We start from the raw sequence: 21,428 nt of genomic DNA on the forward strand, positions 1-21,428 counted from the left end.
AATGCACAAGAATGGGACCGTTCTGATAACGGCGAAATCCACTTTTCATTGTGATCCCCATGCCGCAATACCAATGAGAGGCAGAAAGAGGAGGGGCCGGAGGCTTTCATTCTTCTCTGAGGTCAAGATCAGACACCCTCTTCTGGCTTTTCTCAACAGCTTTTCATTTTACAGCAGCACCTTATCTGGGCCCAAGTGTCAAAAGCCACAGTTCTGTGTTTGCAGTTAGATATTGCATGTACTCAAGTATCACAGAAGGATTTTGTTTTGTGTAGATTTTTCTTTTTTTTTTTGAGACAGAGTCTCTCTGTTGCCCAGGCTGGAGTGTAGTGGTGTGATCTCAGCTCACTGCAACCCCCGCCTCCCGGATTCAAGCAGTTTCCCTGCCTCAGCCTCCCGAGTAGCTGAGACTACAGGTGCCTGCCACCATGCCCAACTCTTTATTTATTTATTTATTTATTTATTTATTTTGTATTTTAGTAGAGACAGGGTTTCACTATGTTAGCCAGGATGCTCTCGATCTCCTGACCTCGTGATACACGCGCCTTTGTCTTCCAAGGTGCTGGGATTACAGGCCTGAGCCACTGCGCCTGGCCTGTTTTGTGTAGATTTATCATTAACATTAGGGTGTTTTTTAACCACAAAGGAGATATTTTTTATTTTCTCTCTCTTATTCTAATTCAGGTTCTCTACTTTCCAGAATCTTTCAAATATTTTCAGACATCCTTCCTTATGACCCTTGGAAAATATCACCCTCTCCCAACCCCACCTTTTTTATTCTCTATCCCTTTACCATGTCCTATTCATTTTTTCCATAGCACTTCTCACACATAAAATATTTTTTTTAATTTTTTTCTGTCTCCTCTACCTAGAACATAAGCTCCATAAGAGCATTTAAACTTCTTTGTTTGCTGTTGTATTCCCAGTACCTAGACAAGTGCCTGGCACAGTGCAAAGCTCTGTAAATATTCGTTGAATGAATTGCTGAATTCTTTATATCTCTTCCATCTCTGGTACAATCTTAGGCCTGCTATAGAAAAGACCCTAGTAAAATTAAAAGCAAGAAGCTATAGCAAGGAAGAAAAAAAAAATCCCCTTACGTTGCCTCTTTTTGTAGTTAGTTTCTGATTGACTGATTGATTGAGGGAAGGATTTCAAGAAGGAGATGTCAGAAGCATAGATGCAGAACTGCTCTGAGCCCTTGGAACAAAGTTCCCCAGTCCCCCATTCCTGGTCCCCTGGGCTGAGCCCTTTTTCTGCCTGAAGGCTCCCTCTCCAGGTGGAAGGGGAGGCAATCACTTGTGAGTACCAGCTTGTTCAGGTCATGTTCACTTAGTAATGCAAAGACTTTGCTTGGTTACTCTCATTAATTGGGTAGTATCAGAGAGTAGGGAGAAAGCTCACTTTTTTGAAATCTACTAATTTGTTACAAGTTTATTCTGAAACTGGCAAAAATAAGGGCAATGGAATAGATCTTCCTCTACCCCAGTACATTTGTTTAGTCTTGTTTTCATGGCTTTCATAAAGCCTTCCTGGAAAACTTCCAGTTACTCCTTAAGATCTAAGTCAAACGTCATCTCCTTTACGAAAGCTGTCCTGAATCCTTTCATGGAAAGGTTATTCAGGCAGTCTGGGGACTATCATCATGCTTCACTCGCATGGCTGCCATTGGTCTCATCACCCTGTTCATTTAAACGACCATATCTGTTACCAGTTCTGAGCACCAGGAGGCCAAGGAGCATCTCCACCAAGCTTTGTATCTCAGTGTCCAGCTTAAGTGCCTGACACCTAATTGATGTTTGATAATGTTGAGAAAATGAGTGAGGGAATACGTGAAAAAAATAAAAGACTTTCCAATCCAGCCACAGTTATCCAGTTAGCATTTGGACTTTCCTTCTGGGAACACTGTTCGATTATATACTTTTTGTCTTCATTCAGGCACTCTGATGGTTCTAAAACATCCCTACCCAAGAAAAGTGGAAGAACCCTCCATTTATGAGTCTGTCCGGGTTCACACAGCAATGCAGACAGGAAGAACAGAAAATGACCTTGTGCCCACAGCACCTTCTGTAAGTGACCTTCAATGTCACCACAAGCTCTCTTACTGTCTAAAATCAATCGAGTTCAATAAAAGTTAATAAGAATGTATTTGTTCACATAAAAATTCTAGTTTGGAATATAAAACTTGGAAAGGAATGTAAGATTTGAAGCCTATAACTCAGTTCATCTGGTCCTGGGTAGATCATAAAAATTACAATGCAGCTGGACATGGTGGTTCATGCCTGTAAACCCAACACTTTGGGAGGCTGAGGTAAGAGAATTGCTTGAGCCCAGGTGTTGGAGACCAGCCTGGGCAACATAAACATCTCTACAACAAACTTTTAAAAATATTAACTGGGCATGGTGGCTTGCACCTGTAGTCCCAGCTACTCAGGAGGCTAAGCTGGAAGGATTACTTGAGTCAAGGATGTTGAGGCTGCAGAGAGCTGTGATTGCGCCACTGCACTCCAGTCTGGGTTACAGAGTGAGACCTTGTCTCAAAATGAACAAATAACAGCAATACAATAGTAATAGGATTTTAAATACTTCGAAAATGGAACTTAAATCTCTGTCCTTAGTTAATCAAACAACTTCATAGTAGAATGGGAAAGAGAAGTTTGCATTCACATAGTTTACTAAACTGTTTTCTTCTACAATTTTCTTATATTAAGAAAATATATATTTTTAATATTTCAACTACCTATGGAAGACAAATATTCTCCACCCTTACTATAAAAACTCAGTGTATTATTTTGTCTAGCTTTTTTCCTTTACTGACTGAAGTTTACAGACAGAAAACACTTGTGCTTCTTTGCAACGTGAACCATTGTTCAGTTTCAGTGCAACCGGGGCACTCATTGTTTGTCCAAGAGTCCATTTATGTTTGTTTTGTGAACTGTGACTCTGCAGAGGTTCCTCTCCAACACCCCTTTCCCTTCATTCTTCTGAAGGCGCTTCTATTTGTTGTCTCTTCCTTGTTTGCTGAATACTACTGGTATTAGAACCTCGATTTGGGCAGATGATGAAGAAGATAATACCCAAATAAATATCAAGAACTAATTCTGGATAGTGATTATGACACTGAAAAATAATCACTTGAAGATATTCAGCTACAAAGTATATTGAAATAAGTGTAACTTTCTATATCTGCAGTACTTTTCTCTACCCTTGACCAGAGAGATCTTTCTTAAAAAGAAGCCTTGCCACGTGACCTCTGCTTTACATCCTTTGGTGATGCTGTTTGTCTTCATGGCCCACCTGGACCCTGCTTGGCTCTCTGTCTTCATCTCATGCTACTCCCACATTCACACTGTGAAACCTGTCTCTCTCAACAATGTACTCCTTCTCCTGTCCCTGCATCTGAAATGCTGCCAACAACATTGCTATCTACTCATCCCTCAAGACTGCTATCAGGGATCAGTATCTTCCAGGAAGCCTTTCTTCACCCCCTCTAGCTTCTTTTACAACGCTCCTCTTCTGTGCTCCAGAGCACCCTCTGTTTGCCTTTATTCTAAACTTACCATGCTGTGGGCTAATTACCTTCACATCTCTCTGCCCTCCCCACCAGCCAGAAACATCTAAGGACATGAATCATTGCTTGTCCTTGCAGCTTTACAGCCTAGTCTGGCTCATGGCACATCTTACATTTTCATTGCAGTGCTACATCTCCTCAGAAATAAAAATCCTGAAAATTGACTGAGAAAGTTATTTTGGCTTTGTTAGAAGTGGAGGAGAAGGCATCATAACTCAGAACTTGAGAAATTTAGGAACACAGGACAATAAATAGTCCAAAGGCAGAAAAGAGCAAAGAACAAATCAAGATCTACTCTGCAACCAATTCTTATTTCCAGTTGACCAGTCCCTTCATAATTTCCTCTTTACCCATCCTTACCCTTAATATAGGTCACCAGTCACTTCAACATCTATTTCATGTGCACTGTTAGTTTAACTTCACATTCTCCTCTGCTACACTTCCCCTAAAGGTCTCCACTCAAGGTCAATCAAACCACATCCTACTAAGTGTGTTCTTTATCAGCAATAAAATACAGATAATACCTAATTTGTGAGATTGGTGTGAGCAGAAGATATAGTATCTTTATGCAGAAATAAGCCTCTTTAAAGCACATTCTGGAAACCTTGTTACTTACCTTCTTTGCTCACTCCAGCTATCAGATGGATTCACCTCTTTTAAAATGGAGTTTTTAAAATAGTGGTGAGTGATTGATTGACAATGACTTGAACTCACACTGTATAACGACAAGCTTATGAAGTTGATTGTACATCACTATGGACAAAAAAAAACTGTAAAGGTTTCCTAGAGGATCTGAAATGTTTCTCATTACTTCTTATTGGGAAATCATTGGTGACTGGACCAGCATAACTGGGGAAAGAGTTCTGGTCTGATCAGAATGCTCTTGTCCCTTATTGAACACAAGTTCTAAGCCTTCATTTGCTTCCCCAAATGACTACATGATGCTGCACCTCCATCTCCAGTCTGAGAGCCCTGAGGGTTTTCAGACTTCTGCATTTTCCTTTTGGGGTGTAGTTCTGGCTCAAGGTTTAGCAGTGGAGGAAGAGAATTAAAAGAACTTCTTATTTGAAGTGAAAGTGAAAGATGCCCCACTGCCCAGAAATGCAGATGATTGTGTAAAACTGTTTAACATCTTTTAGTAACTGCATTTGGGGAAATTGCTATTTATGTCTCATAAACAACATAGCATTTAGTTCCCATGATAGGATTAAATTTAATTAATTCATTTATTAAACAAACTTTTTTTTTAAAGTTTTTCTAATACACTCACAACTGTTTTAAGCACTGAGAGTTTGGCAGTGATTTTGACAACGGTCCTCCTCCCATCACTGAGCTCACATTCTAGTGAAGATCACAGATAATAATCAATGCAGTAATCTAATACCAGATGGTAATACATCATGAAAAGAAAAAGTAGGATAAGGGGAGAAGAGGGAAGCAGGGGAGGCCTCTGTGAGGAGGAACCATTAGTAAGAGATTTCACTGAAGGGAAGGAGTGATTCATGTCAAGATGTGGAAAGAGTGCTGCAGGCAGAGGAAATCGTACAAAAGCCCTGGAGTGGGAACTAAATTGAGGTGTTTCAAAGGCTAGAAAGAAGGTCAGAATTATGGGATGAAGTGAGCTAGAGGAAAAGTTGTAGAAGGTGAGATTATTGAGGTAATGAGGGGTCAGATCACATAAGGCAATGGAGTTTTCAAAGAGCAGCACCTCCCAGCTGAACATTTAGAAATATGAGTGTTTCTGCTGGTGCAATGCTTTGCAGCACTACTATCATGAGTGAGTGTCAAGAGCCATGAAGAGTCTGACTTTACCCTGCTTGCAAGCTAACAAGTTAGTCTGCTACAATTTCATGGATGCTGATGGATGACACAAGACTTCTAGGTAAGAGATGAAAAATAGTTTGTTATTCACAGGAAGAGCAAGAGCTAGGATATCAGTATTTGTGCTAGTTCCCTGTGCTGAGTCGAAGTTCCCAAAGGGCAACACATAAAGGGCCAGTTGATATCCATAATGGGTTGCCCTACAGGAGAGGAATCCTGAGCCTTGGGAACCCAAATCTTTTCTAATGATCAGTAGACATGTCATTTGCTCTGAAGCGAAATATTTCTGTATTCCAAGGCTGCTTGTATAAGCATGCTTTAAATATCAGTCTGCAACAAAGAGCTGTTAATGCCTTGCTCATAAGACATTTGGAAACATAAGAGACCCGTAGAGAATTGTTTCCCAACAGTGATCAGGGGCCAACTATTCTTCAAAGAATGGTAAAGAATTATCTTGCCCAAAAATCTCAATAGTACTTTTTGTCCATAACATAAAAATTCTTTACCTTCTGAGCTTGTTTAAAAAAAATTATTTTACACGGATTGAATGTGATACATGAAAGAAAGAGTAGCAGAGTCATGGCAGAGAAACCCTGCTATTTACTGAGAAGACTGACTCTGCTGGAGGGGTGGGTTGGGGGGATGAGAAAGAAGAGCTCTATTTTGGACATGTTAAATGTGAAATACCAATTAGTTGGTTGGTAGAGATTGAAATTAATATAGTTCAAGTTCCTGACATAATAGGTCCTATCTAAAATGTTAGTTTCCTTAGCTTCCCTTTTGTGGTATTTGACATTTTTAACAACTCCCTCCTTCTAAAAATTCTGTTTCCTTAGCTTCAGCATTATCTTTCTCTTTTTATTCTGTAATCTTTGACACATTTTATAGTTCCTCTTCTTGGACACTTTCCTTGCATATTGCCCTTTTCCAGTATTTTGTTTCTGAAACTCTTCTCAGGTTTAATATTTTGTTGTTTATCCTTTCAGTCTTTTGTGTGTGTGTATACACACACGCACGCACACACACACACACGTAAAATAATGAGCTCTTCATTGTAGAGTTGTAATATTCTTGTTTAATTAACTATATATTTAGCATTTTTTTCATGTAATTACTTAGTTTTCTAAAACACCATTAAACAAATTCCATAATATTCCATTATTTGGGTATATCAGTTTATTCAGTTAATCTGTTATTACGTTTTTACATGCTTTTTTATTTGAAATAATGTCAAAGTTACAGAATAATTGCTAGAATAGTACACAGAACTTGGTTTTCCCCAAGCCATTTAAGAGTAAATTGCCTACATGGTGCCCTATCACCCTGAATAATTCAGTGTGTGTTTCCAAAAATAACGGCATTTGCCTACATGACCACATAGAGCCTTTCAAACTAGAAAATTAACATTGAGGCCGTGCCACTGTTTCATCCACAGATCTAATTCAAGCTTCACTAGTTTTCTCAGTGAGGTCCTTCAGAGTAAAAGGATCCAGTTCTCAAGCACAAGTTGCACTTATCTGTCCTGTCTCTGGAATATTCTTCACTTTGGAACACTTCCTCAGTTTTTCCTTAATTTGGTGACTTTGACACATCTGAAACTTAAAGGCCAGTTATTTTGTAAATTGTTCCCCAACTTTGGTTTATATGATATTGAATCATGATTAGATACAGGTTTTTTCATGTTGGGTACAAATACCACAAAAGTATGCTTTGTTTGCACTCCTCACTGCATCCTCTCAGACATAACACAATTGCAATCTGTCCCACTATGGTGTGTTTGATTCCTTAAGTGGTGTCCGCCAGGTTTCTTCACTCTAAAGTCACCATATTCCTTTTGTTATTAAAAAATATTTGGGGAGAGGTTGTTTGAGACTATAAAAATATTCTGTTGCTTATTAAATTTTTACTCACAAATTTCAGCATTTACTGATGTTTCTTGGCTGTTTTAATCATTACTATGATTGTTATCAAATGGTGACTCTCTGATTCTCTTATTCCTTTTTACATTTATTGGTTGTCATTCTACTGTAAGGAAAAGCTTTTTATTCTTCAAAATTTTCAATCATTTTATATCAAATGGTTATAATCCTAACTATCATTATTTATGTTGATCCTTCAAAATTTCTCTGATTTGGCCAGTTGGAGAAAGAGCCCTTTCAGTGATATCTGTGTTCATACAACCTCAAAATTTTTTTCTTTTTTTTTTTTTTTTTGTCGCTCTGCACTCAGTCTCCCAGGCTGGAATGCAGTGGTGTGATTACGGCTCATGAAGCCTCGACCTCCTGGATTCAGGTGACTCTCCCTCCTGAGCCACCTGAGTAGCAGGGTCTACAGGTGTGCACCACCACTCCTGGCTAATATTTGGTTTTTGTTTTGTTTTGTTTTGTTTTTTGTAGAGTCATGGTTTCACCATTTTTGACCAGGCTGGTATCCAACTCCTGGGCTCAAGCAATCCTTATGCTTCGGCCTCCCAAAGTGCTGGGATTATAGTTGTGAGCCTCCGTGCCTGGCCTGGCCTCAAAATTCTTTAAGAACTTTCTTACTTTCTGAATAGCAAGATGATTCAGATGTATCTTGTTCTTTCTTTGTACGCTGCTCTAGAACCAGCTATTTCTCCAAGAAACCCTGCTCTGTTTCAGCAGAATAGTACTTTAGAAATCGACATCTAGCTACTGTGTGCTTATTGTTATTGGGATGTAACTCTCCCAGCCCACTCACGAACAGAGCTGGGAAGATATGTATGTATACACACATGTACACACACATACTTTTACATCTGTATTTATCTGTCGATTCATTCATCCATCCATGAGTTCACAACAATACTTCCAATACCACAAAGTTCATTCTAGTTTTTTCCCTTCTCCCACAGTGAGAAAATATGGATCTTATCATCCTCAGTACACTTACTTATGTGATGATCAATTGAATATAAGAAATCTCACATCGCTGTTTCTACTACCCAACCCCTACCCCGACACTCCAATCACCGAGTTATGCTTCAATGCCCAGTTCCAGGTCACTGCTGCTCCCACACTCACTACAGATGCCTACCTAGCTCAACTTGGCTCTGAAACTGTGCAGTAGCTGCCCAATCCACCCCTTCAGGCAGAAGCCCTCCACACCCTGCCAGGCTTCAATGCCTCGCACACAGCTGCTGCTGCCACCGTCATCGCCATTGTCCATACAGAGGCTCCCTGTGCCCTGCTTGGGCTCCACCACCTTGTACTAAGGTGCTTGAAAGCCCTCCACACACACATCAATGCCTGCCTTGCTTTACCTGACCTGTTGGCTTCTGATTACATTTAAGGCTGGGAGACAAGTAGGTAGGTAGGATGGCAGAAAGGATAGTCCTTTGTTTTTGAACATTTAGGTGGTACCCCAATGGGGGCTCTTATAAACAGTTTTTCTGTTACAGATCATAGATTTTTAAAGATAAATCTGCTCTATAATTATTTACTTTCTTACCATCTTGAGACCCTGAATAAAATTAATAGCCTCAATGCTTTCCCATGCAGCCTTCCACTTATCTATCAAAACCTTAGAAAAATACTACACTTATATTATATTGTTTGGGTGGAGGTAAGATGGGATTATTCCCTAGCTTGATTTCAGTAAATAATTCTATCAGGATATTTTATGTGATAATTTACTCCTAGTTATTTTGCCTCTACAGGTTTTAACCTGTAGCAGCCCAAAATAATTACTTTTTGCCCTTCCATAACACCTAAACTCAATTGTGCCAATTCAATGTCTTTAATGTCAAAATAAATCACACTGATTATGAGATATCAAATTCACCAGTAATGATTAATATTATTTAAGTGAACATTTGGGTAGTTTATCCTTAATTTTATATCATAAGATTTTAAAAGAAGTGTTTGCTTATTTCCTGCTTTGACTCTTTTTATTGTGGTAGAGATGGTTGTTCCTCTTTTTATTTGGTAGGGAGAATTCACCTCAGAAAAAAATATTCTGGAAATTACCATAGAAAGAACCTTGGTGTCAACCAAATCACTTCCCAATTTTTGTTAATTTTGTTTCTTACTAAGACATATGATGACATCACATTTGAACAAAATATTCTACTAGGAATTGAATTGTTTTCTGGAATTTATGAAATGATAGATTTTTTGATGTTAGGCTACTTGTCTTATGCAAATTTCTGTTCACACAATTCTCTACCCTTCCTTATAATTCATAGGTGCTAGCTAAGTGTGTGCTGTTGTTTTTACCTTTAAATTAATGACAACATGAGTTAAAAGAACTGGCTCATTCTTATTTCAAAGTCATTTTGGATAAATCAGGTGTAAATAAATCTACACTCCTGACAGTCTTTCTCGGAACATGGATCTCAAGGGAGTGTAGGACCTGGGGAGGAGGATTATGTGATAAAATAAATGGTAAAAATGCTGTTTCTAAGGTTCCCTCTTAAAAATTTACAAAGTATATTAGCATAATATAGACTGTGGGAAGCCCTGAAGTAAAACATTCTTGTTTTCTTAATCCATTCTCCCAAACATATTGACAATAGATGTGTGCGTGTTTATGTGCTAATAACCCTGTAACAATCCAAACAGCTGGATTTCACATGACACACTGACAAACACAGACTTTTATAAGTGAAACGATGTGGTTTACTGTTTGCAAATTGCTAACTAGAGTTAGTAGCTACCGAATGAGGCGGGTAGATCCAATCTGAAAACAATCTCTCACCGCACATGGAAGCTTTTCAAGTGCCTAGGTGAAAAATCATAGACAGTAATTTAAAGATCAAATGCAAACAGTCTTCATTTAAAAATAGGACAGGAAAGGAAGGACAAACGTCCTGTTGTGACAGTTCTGGGCTTCATTCAGTGCTTTTCTTTTTCAGCTGGGCACCAAAGAAGGTTACCTCACCAAACAGGGAGGCCTGGTCAAGGTAAGGAAGTATGATTTTGCTCATGCCAGCCACAGAAAAAGAGAACACGTCATGTAGACTCAATTCGCATCTTGATGGTTTTTCTTGGAAGCATAATTGCCTGCTCATTTTAACCCACTTATAGTATTTACCTGACTCAAGAGTCCATGTTATGGCTCATTAGTCGAAATTCTGGAAAATGACCTGACTATTCTTTGACAAAGCCCTGCATAGGTATAGCCTATAGTTAAAAGTCAATAAAATATAGTCCTCTTAATGGAATGATTCAGGATGAAGATAGCAAGTTAACTCTAGAACATCTTTCGTTCTTTTTCTAAAACAAGGAAGAAGTCAAAATTGTATAAAATGTTTCCTTAAAGATAGGCTCAAAACATCACTGATGCTACTGAAACTATGTTATAAAATCCCAAGAAAAACATAATTTAGGTTTTTACAAGTTCAGAGTATACAAATGTTCCCCATTTATGAGATTGTACCTTTAGAATTCCTTTGTTTCATCTGAATGTGCCAAGAAGACCTTCATAGAATGTGCCTGCTCCTTCTTATTTTAAGAGTCACAGTATTTAACCTCTCACAGGTATTGGCGTGCTTGGAATGAGCCTAAATAATTTCGTTATTTGTGTCCCTTCTAGATCAAATGCTCCCGAGGACAGAGAGTATTCATATTCATAGCATACTTATGTTTAAATCCTCTGTTACTTCTTTTAACTGGGCACATTGCCACACAGGATAGAGTAGGATGCTGTTTGTATATAAGAAGGTAACAGCGGGCAGCGATGGTTTTTACCACTGATACCTTGGAGTTCTTAGGCAAGGTTTAGAATGGCCCGTGAGTCAGGGTTCCTAAACCTCGGTTTTCTTATCTGTAAGACAAGAATAATAACGCTGGCATTGTTGTGTGAGGATTGAATATAATATATAAAGCCTCCAATGATAGTGTATCGTCCATATTAGGTACTCAAAGAACAATATTTATCTTTATTATAGGGTTAATAAAATGGAAATTGTAGTGGTTTGTTATAAATCATATTGAATATTTATGATAGACTTAATTCTTTTTGTATTTAAAAATATACTAATGATATATCTGCCTTCATTTTTGTTATAAATCACATTGAATATTTACGATAGACTAATTCTTTTTGTATTTAAAAATATACTAATGATATATCTGCCTTCATTATGAGCTTAATGTAAGAAATTATTTGAATTTTTATAGATATTTTGAAACTTTTTTTTCAGAAATGACACACAAGAATTTTTTCAGGGTTATAGTATTTAATTTTTTAGATACTTTTAAAATGAAAATAAATCATCTAGTTCAAATATTGCATTCCTGCATTCAAAACTTTGTGTTTCTGTGTGTGTGTTTTTCTCAGACCTGGAAAACAAGATGGTTTACTCTGCACAGGAATGAACTGAAATACTACAAAGACCAGATGGTGAGAAACATGATAATATATTTTTCCTTTAAAAATCAATTATCTAGATGAAAGAAACTTATGTCTTTAAAATCTCTGAAATTATTTTTATATCCACCTGAAACACCTAATAAATGATTGGAGATATGAAATCTTGATTCCTGAAATGAACAGAGTTATTTTGCAAAGATGAGATGTGTATCCCAGAAATTGCTCTCTTGGATTGGCTAAACTATAGTTCCCCAGGGCACATAATTCCCTCTGTTTAGGGCAATGTAATTATTCTCTTGCCACAATTTATTAACTGTATCTCTGCGGCAATTTGTCCCTTTATTAAAAATACAGTCTGTCCATTTCCCATGCCCATTTCATTAAGCCAATTTAAAATTATTTTTTCTCACTTTTCTTACATAAAATTTCTAAGAAAGTAGAAGTTTTTAAAAAATGAGAGAAAAATATGCCTGTCTTCCATGTGTTAAAATCCATCTTCATCAGTAAATTGATAAAGGTAGTATCTTAATGTCCAGTTTTATGAAAGGCTCGTTCCAAAACCAAGGACTTCCCTTGGTAGGGCTGTTCTATCGTCAGTCCTGTTAGTGAAATTTGACAATTGCACATAGTGGAAGACTTGTGAGGGGAATAAGTGAGGGACAGATTTATCTGTTTTGTTTTGTTTTTGTTTTTGTTTTTAAGATGATATATGTTGCTTTTTATTTTATTTAGTCACCAGAACCAATTCGGATCCTAGACCTAACAGAATGTTCAGCTGTACAATTTGATTATTCACAAGAAAGGGTAAACTGTTTTTGGTAAGTGGTTTTATTAAGAAAACATTTTTTAATGTCTTCTTGCCAGACACTTATTTTGGCTAAGGAATAGAAAGCTGTATATCTCAATGTCAACAAAGTTCAGATCTGAGGGGCATGCCTACATATTAGGAGTGTTTTCAGCTGAGCGTGACATAACACCTCATTTAAAGTAGCTTAAACAAACAGGCAGATCAGTTCAGCTTACGTTGTGTACTGGAGAAGTATGACTCACATAGAGGATGCCATTCACATCTTAGACAATTTAATTTCTTTGAGGTTCTCTCCCCCATTTTAATTATAACTTTGTTGACTCTAATGATAGGTGATTTGTATTGTTATGATGATTTCTGGCAGATGGCACAAAAATATTTTTTTCTAACATAATCAGTATATTATAAAAATGTTCTAACTGGGAGAAGAGTCTTGAGAAAGGCATGTCTTATTTCCCACTACCTTTTATTTTAAAGTTTTTCAAGCACACACAAGTTGAAAGACATATGTTTATATACCCTCCATCAGCAGTTATTAATATATCTTGCCGTATTTGCTTTATCCCAGTCTATCCACTTTTTTTTTCCTGAATCAGTTGAAAGTAATTTGCAGACATCATGGCACTTTACCCCTAAAGACTTGAGTATGTGTCTCCTAAGAATAAAATATCACATATAGGACTACAATATCATTATTACACCTGAGGAAATTAATGTTAATTCTATAATATCAACTGAGAATGGGTGTCTTGTTTAAAATTTGCATAGACATGCCCTATGAGCTAGCAGAGCTTTATTTTTTCTCATATATCCAAAAATCAGGAGGTAAGCAGCTATGGTGACAAGGTCAGGTCCAGGGTCTCTGCAGTTCTCCTGACCTTTTCTCATGCTGGCTACTTCAGGATTCAAGCATCTACTACACCTGTAGGTCTCATGTTTTCAACAAAGTACAAAGAAAGATGTAGGGATGGTATCAGCCATGTCTGTCCCTTTTTATCAGGAAAACCAATGTTTCTCCAGAAACTCCCCTATAAGATTGTCCCTTATATCTCATTGGCCAAGACTAGGTGCCATGGCCATCCCCAGCAGCTGATGATAATTGGCTTATACAAATTAGGATTTATTGCTTGGGGTTCTGTTAGCAAGAGAAAGGAAAAAGTATCTGTATTAATTGGCAGTTAATAATGTCTCCCATAGGGAGTACCAAACAATGACAATTACAGAAACCAGTTTTCGAGTATATGCACTATATCACTCCCTCCCCACCACTGTCCACTCACCCTCCACTAGACCTCACATCAAGGTATTACCTTCTGTGCACAAGGACTTACCTCTTACCTATTCAATATTAATTGCTGGCATCAACAAAATATACAGCGTAGGCTTTAAGATATAGAAACCCTCCTGAAGGCTTTTTTTCACAAAAAGAAAAAAGATTTTTGGTATTTTGCATCTCAACTGTAAGTACAGGGAAGTATGTTCAATGTATAATTTAGGGCTGACCTTATTATCACTTGCATAATTTTAACTAGGTAATCAGACACAGTCAAATGAAAAATTACTCTATATCTAGGAAAAGTATTTTGTGCCAGTAGGAAAGTTCATATCCCTGAAGCAGAGACTGACTCTTGGTCAGAGATGGGAGAAATAACTAATTGAGTTTTGTTGTCTCTTTTTACTCTCTCGATAGTTGAAATTGCCAGCAACCACAGAAGGCAGAGTTATCCTCATTGAATCAATCTAACACAAATGAGTTCTTTTTAGCAAACTTCCCTGTCTTGCTTATTCTTTGAATCATAGCACAAGTTTTTGAGAGATCTTTGAGAGATCAGCTGAATAAATACATAAGTATTAGAGTTAGCCTAAGACATAAACCACAAAAGGATCTGGGGGTGTCCTGAACATGCTTCTTTCTTCTTCAAAGTCTTATTCGAGTATATACATCTGACCTGGAGTAGTAATATGAATCTACAACTTCCTTAACATTTCTGCAGTTTGCTGGCAGTAATAGGTCCGTATATACCAGCTCTTCAAGGTACTTACCTGGACCTGTTATCAATTCATTTTTCCCTTGCAATACTCTAATTAGTGTTCAACGTATATATATATAGCTAATCAACCTATATATGGTGTGTGTGTGTGTGTGTGTGTGTGTGTGTGTGTGTGTGTGTAGAGAGAGAGAGAGAGAGCTAATCATCTGCAATATCTTATGTTCTTTCTTTTGTCCTATTAGTTTGGTATTTCCATTCAGGACATTTTATCTCTGTGCAAAGACCGGAGTAGAAGCTGATGAGTGGATCAAGATATTACGCTGGAAACTGGTGAGATTTTTAAGTCTTCAGATATGGAGTCTTGAGAAATAACATGTTGATGATTTCAAACATATTTCTATCAAAAGAGTCAGACTATCCCTGAGAATCAAAGAGATGTCTGGGTGCCTACTTCCAGGCTTGCGGAACAGTCTGTTAATTCTTCTGGGACATGAGAAGAGATGAAGACAGGGTTGTAAAAAAGGAAGAATTAAGCTGTATTTGGATCTTAGACATAGAGCCTTAGCCTAATAACCACCTATCAGACTTCCTTTAAGGTGTGTGAGTTAGTTCAGCTTTGCCTGGAGGGGGACATTTACGACCAGAAGGTCTGACAGAGGAAAGCCAACCTATTTCTCTAGTTGAAAAGCCTCTTAAATTGTTGGAGAAGAAAGTTTGCCAGAGGAACTTAGCTTCATTTCCAGTGTAAGCATCACTTTATGCAGGTCAAGGACAAAAGCTGGTTTATTTTGTCTGCTCTCTATATATCTCCCGGGGAGAAGACTGAGTGAGTACTTACAAAACTTCACCAATCTTCTACGTGTTTTTCACGTGCTTGCAAGTTAGTGAGTTGTTAGCCAAGAACTTGTCCTTAAAGCTGGCTAAAATTTCCTGTAAATACCATCTTGAAAGCTTTGATGATTTTTTTTTTTCTTTTTTTTTTTTTGAGACAGAGTCTTGTTCTGTTGCCCAGGCTGGAGTGCAATGGTGTGATCTTGGCTCACTGCAACTTCTGCCTCTTGGGTTCAAGCGACTTTCGTGCCTCAGCCTCCCTAATAGCTGGGATTATAGAGCCCGCCACCATGCCCGGTTAATTTTTATATTTTTAGCAGAGCCAGGGTTTCACCATTTTGGCCAGGCTGGTCTTGAACTCCTGACCTCAAATGATCCACAGCCTCAGCCTCCCAAAGTGCTGGGATTATAGGTGTGAGCCACCATGCCGGACCAGATGATTTCAAACACAAAACATTTTTCTTAATTAGTTTTTGTAAAATTGTTTCATATGTGAAAATTCCTTTCTAGATACTGAAATTTTTGCTTTCAATTATCTTTTTAGTTTGAAATTCAAATAAGTATACCATTCATTTTTAAATTGTTCCAATGTATTTATTATTCAGTGAGGGATAATTTGTCTTGTGAAACCTTTGCTCAGATATGAATTAATTTCTTATTCTATTTTTAATTTTCAAAGTAACACAAAATCATTATACAAGAATTATAGAAAATATATCAAGTATACACACTTTTAGACTTCTTTCTGTACAAATAAATATTTAAAAACAAAATTTAATCACTTGCTAGAAGTAAAAACCACAATGATGTACCCCTACACACCCTTCAGAATGGATACAATGAAGACTGTCAATATCAAGTATTAACATGAATGCAAAGGAACTAGAACTCTCCTGCATTGCTAGAGGGAATGAAAATGTGTATGACTACCTTGAAAAATTGCTTGCCAGTTTCTTTTAAAACTATACATATGCTTACACTATAATTCAGCATTTTCACGCTGAGATGTATATCTAAGAGAAAAGAGTGCATGTATCTACCAAAAAATGTTACAATAATGTTCATAGCATCTTTATTGATAATATACAAACAATACAAATCACTTGCTGGTGTTCTATATCTGCTCACTTCACTTAGCAATATATTGTGAACATTTTTCCATATTAATTTTAGATCTATATTTTTCTTTTAACTCATTGAATACTATTGCATTTTATAGATTACTATAAGTATTAGACCAATTCCCAATTTGTACATGTTTTAGCAATCACTTTACAATATGTGTCCTAAAAAAAATGCAGAAAATTTTTCTGGACACATGATAATTAGCTTATAGTTGGGGGTGGGCACATGATAATTAACTTATATGACATCCTTACTAATCAAATGTCTTATTTAATATTTGTTAGAATCCAGGGTTCATTACAATCACTCAATAATGGATACACGTGTGTGTGCTTTATTACAGTCACAAATAAGAAAACAGCTTAACCGAGGGGAAGGCACGATCCGATCTCGGTCGTTCATCTTTGAATAGATCTTTCTTGCCAAGGACTGCTCTGGCCCAGGAGTAAGGTGGAATGTTCCCTGATGCTGCGATCTGCAGCAGGCTTCAAATGAAAACCAGCTAAGGATTTTCCTTTAAAAACAAATCAGAAGTAGATGCTGATTGGGAGCCATATACCACGTTGGTGATTCACGTTGCTGCCCTTCCATGATGTTGCCATCTCCTTGAGAATGCTGAAGCAATCACCATTCTGATAGAAAGTGCTTAAACCACCACTCTTAGGTCTGCTCACTCGTAGAACACACAATGGAGGAGGAAGGGTTTTTGTTTTCACTCATTGTGGTCCCCAAGCCTATTGACATAGTTGCCTAGAGTCCCACTCTGAGTCATGGTCAGCCTGTCTGACATCCAGGTTGTGCTACTAACCAGGAAGGAAACAGATACTTAGAAGCTTAGATGACTTCTGCAGGATTTATATTGAGACAGCAAACATCATATATTTTCAGGGAAGAGGTTTTTTTCTTTTTTTAATTTTCCCCCTTTATACAAAAAAAAAACAAGAACATTTCCAAAACTAAAATGGAAAATGCTTGTGGCATTTATTTTCTCTTTTTAAAAGGTTCAGAAATTTGGTGAGTCCTTTGCTTCTAATGATAAAACTGTGAGAGCTAGATGTCCTATGGGCAATGAGGTAGTGTAATAAAGGTAAATGAAGGTACAATTTTTAAGCCATTATTTTCACCCTTTGGGGGTAAACGTTTTAAAGAGTGAGAAAGCATAAATTGAGGAAGGGTGATAAAGCAGTAGGTAACTTTTAGTTTAATAATAGTTATTGTCATGAGGGTAATCATAATAGATGCTTGTAAGCACTGAGCTATCTTTAACCATTTCTCCAAATGACCAAAAGACACTTCTCAAGGACAGTGTATTTTAACAATTCCTTTCCCAGAATTAGTTGTATAGGGTTGACCCAAGAGATGTAAGAAAAATCTTGCATAGCTCCCTAAGCACCCCGGGCCTTATTAAAGAGCAACTTCTATTTCCAGTTAGGGGAGTAACACTAAAGCTACATGACATATGTAATAATGATAGGTAATAATATGTTCCAAAGCTTTCTCAAACTAGAATAAGGAGACAAACAGAAGAATGAGATACTGATGTCCAAAGTTCATTGGTAGAATCTAACCCCTTCTGTTATCTTTTTTAATACTATTTTTGTTTAGATAGAAGTTTCAAAGAAGATAAAAATGCTTGAAGAGCCTGAGAGTAAAAAGATTATGATGCAAAGTTATGATATAAACTGCTCTTGCAGTCCAAAGGAATACCTGGTTAAAGAAGTTTCTTATTTAAACATCTAAGACTCAGAAATTACATTAAAGTTTTGTATATTTCAACACCGTTTTAAATGTATTTTGTTATGTTTGTATTATATGGGATAAAGCAAATGTTGAGTTAAAATGCATTGTGTTATTTGTAATGTAAGAAGTTACTGGCTGGGCGTGGCAGCTCACGCCTGTAATCCCAGCACTTTGTGAGGCCAAGACAGGCAGACCACTTGAGGTCAGGAGTTCGAGACCAGTCTGGCCAACATGATGAAACTTTGTCTTTACTAAAAATACAAAAATTAGCTGGACATGGTGGCAGGTGCCTGTAATCCCAGATACTCAGGAGGCTGAGGCAGGAGAATTGCTTGAACCCGGAAGGTGGAGGTTGCAGTGAACCAAGATCGTGGCACTGCACTCCAGCCTGGGTGACAAAGTGAGACTCCGTCTCAAAAAAAAAAAAAAAAAAAAACCAGAGGTTACAAATGGATCCTCACGGATGTGTATGGTTCCATGTTTGTTTTCTTAGAAACAAATGTGTTTCTTTGTGTGTAATACTGTGTTTTACTATGTTTACCTTTTATAAAACATAACCTGTTTATTTATATTCTTTGACTCTGTTTATTAAAAAGAGCATGATTTTGCTGTGTATGTACTATTTTGCTATTAAAATATATTTTAATATTTGTAACTTGAAAGAAATATACAACTGATTAATATCATAAATAGCAATGAAGAATTCACTTCACTTAGACTATTAACCACAAAGGATTGGAAGTTGAAGAAATAGTCCAAGACCTCAAGGAGTTCTTGGTTGAATATGGACAAAGCGATAAATATATATATATATATATATATATAGCAGTAAATAAGACAATTACTGTAAGAGAAGTACACAAAGCTATATGATGGAACAGGTGCTTCAGCAGGGGATAAACAATTTGTTGGAGGGTTTTGACATGAAAAGGGTGAGCTAACATGTACCTGCTATGTAATTAGTACTAGGCTAGGCGTTTTGCCTGCCCTCAGCATTCCTGCAAAGAAATGATTCTAACTCCTAAGTGGAGCCTATGAGGGTTCCTCAGCTATTTCTCCAAGTCCAAAAAGAGAGAGGATGTTTTGTGCCAATGGCAGATCAGAGTGGGGGAATATGGGAGAAAAGAGAGTGGGATATCTGCATTATGACCTGTCTGCTAACAGGTATGAACTTACTAAGACAGAGTATTAGCAGTTATTCTCAGAATTCCCTCTGGGAAGATCCTGGTCCACAGGAGCAGTTTTCTCTGGACCAATGGAGACACCAACATGGTGAGGGAAGGCTAATACAGATGGTCCCTGACTTATCATGATTTGATTTAGGATTGTTCAACTTCACAAAGGGTCTATTGGGGTATTAAATACATTTCCTCCTTTGATATCTTTGACTTAAAATGACCTTATTGGGATGGAACCCCACCATAAGTCAAGGAGCATCCGTACTATTTCTGAGGGAAACCTTCACCCTATGCCAGAACAGCTGGACATCAGAGAACTCAGTAGGGCAGGACCCTTCTTTTCCCAACCACACGGCATGCAAGAGAGTGGGTTCCTCTCACTTTATTTCTCACAAGTGCTTGGCATGCAGGTCAGGGCATTATGCTCTGTCCCTGTTTCAGGCAGAAAGCAAGAGAACTATTATACGGAGAAGGTCCGTTCTACTTCCTTCCTTTTCCACTATTCAGATCCTCTGCAGCAAATCCGTGTTTCTATCAAACTCCTCCTAGTCAAGTATACTACATAGCAGAGTGCCAAGCTGAGCCTACGTTCTGTTCTCTATGAATTCAGGCTGTCTGACCATGATGTCAAGCAGAGTTTCTTAAACTATCTGTGGCAAAGGATCTGATTTTCTTTCTCTTGTTTTTGTTTTTTTTTTTAAATTTATAATCTATCACAGACTGAGATCTCATAAAATTCAATAAATTATTAGAAAAATCAAGCAAAAAATACAAATATCACAATCCCAGTTTAATATTATCAGATTCAACAGACACAAAGTTACTATGTTAAATTGTTGTAAGTGTTTCAACATTTAAAACGGGCATTTCTGTACTTATCTTGCTAGCAAACAGTGTGCACAACAGCCCAGTCTGTGGACCACGTTGTGAGTAGCACAGGTCTAGCTGACTGGCAGGTAAAAGGAAATAGCCTTCTTGAGAAAGAATTCACCTGAAGACAGAAAGGGTTGAAGTGCACATGTTTTGTTGATGGAATATGGGCATCATTAGAGGGGAAAGGTGATTCAGAGCACATTCTTGATTGTTACTCAGTCCCTCCTCAGCAAAATCTAAAGGAGCTATTTCACCAGAGTCTCCAGTGCACAGACAGTGAGATAGTAAGTTGTGTCACATTTCCAGCTGTGAACAAAGATGGCACTCTTGGCCTTAAGCAAGGGTTGTGTGCCTTTGTAGACAACAGCAGCCACAACCTCACTTAGCAGTAGCAACAATGGCCAGGGTTGTGGGGCATAATCATCCCAGAGAGCAAGAACAAAGAAAATAAAATAATGGCAGATGCCATGTGGTTACAGGAGTACATGTGAAGGGTCTATGAGGACTTCCAGAAATATCTGGGAGGCATTTGAGAATGACCATATTTTCCACAGAAAAAGCAAGATTGGAGCCAGAGAAGTTAGCCCAGCAGGTCCCTGATCCCATCTTACGATTATTTCCCCTGTTCCAGATGCATCATTGGTATAGCCATCCAGGCATACCTTGAAGATATTGCAGGTTTGGATCCACACCACCACAATAAAGCAAATATTGCAATAAAGTAAGTCCCACCATTTTTTTGTTTCCCAATTCATACTAAAGTTATTACTAAAAAAATTATAATGATCATCTGAGCTTTCAGCAAGTTGCAGTCGTTTTGCTGGTGCAGAGTCTTGCCTGGAAGGTGATGGCTGTTCACTGATCAGGTGATGCTTGATAAGGGTTGGGGTGGCTGCAGCAATTTCTGAAAATAAGACAAAAATGAAGTTTGCTACATCAATTGATTCTTCCTTTCCTGAAAGCTTTCACTGTAGCATAAGATGCTGGTTGATAGCATTTTACTAACAGTAGAATTTCTTTCAAAATTGCAGTCATTCCTCTCAAACCCTGCAACTGCTTTATCAACTAAGTTTATGTAACATTCTAAATCTTTTATTGTCGTTTCAACAAGTTCACAGCATCTTCAGCAGAAGTAGATTTCATCTCAAGAAATGACT

The 21,428-nt window shown here is 37.6% G+C and overlaps 1 protein-coding gene across 2 annotated transcripts in view; it reads left to right on the forward strand.

The window, feature by feature from the left end:
- DAPP1 (dual adaptor of phosphotyrosine and 3-phosphoinositides 1) overlaps positions 1–18,842 on the forward strand; it is a 54,217-nt gene extending 35,375 nt beyond the window's left edge. The window contains exons 4-9 of one of the 2 annotated variants that reach the window (XM_033178242.1): positions 1,939–2,069; positions 10,266–10,313; positions 11,693–11,755; positions 12,458–12,543; positions 14,767–14,854; positions 15,289–15,484. In XM_033178242.1, coding sequence (XP_033034133.1) covers positions 1,939–2,069; positions 10,266–10,313; positions 11,693–11,755; positions 12,458–12,543; positions 14,767–14,854; positions 15,289–15,354 — 482 coding nt within the window. In that variant the 3' untranslated portion in view covers positions 15,355–15,484. Of the gene's footprint in view, positions 1–1,938; positions 2,070–10,265; positions 10,314–11,692; positions 11,756–12,457; positions 12,544–14,766; positions 14,855–15,288; positions 15,485–16,823 lie in introns of those variants that run through there. The other variant, XM_033178235.1, reaches the window with a different exon arrangement.
- Positions 18,843–21,428: the final 2,586 nt, after the last annotated feature.

This window comes from Trachypithecus francoisi, unplaced genomic scaffold (genome assembly GCF_009764315.1).
Source record: "Trachypithecus francoisi isolate TF-2019V2 unplaced genomic scaffold, Tfra_2.0 Contig01566, whole genome shotgun sequence".
NCBI classification, from domain to species: domain Eukaryota; kingdom Metazoa; phylum Chordata; class Mammalia; order Primates; family Cercopithecidae; genus Trachypithecus; species Trachypithecus francoisi.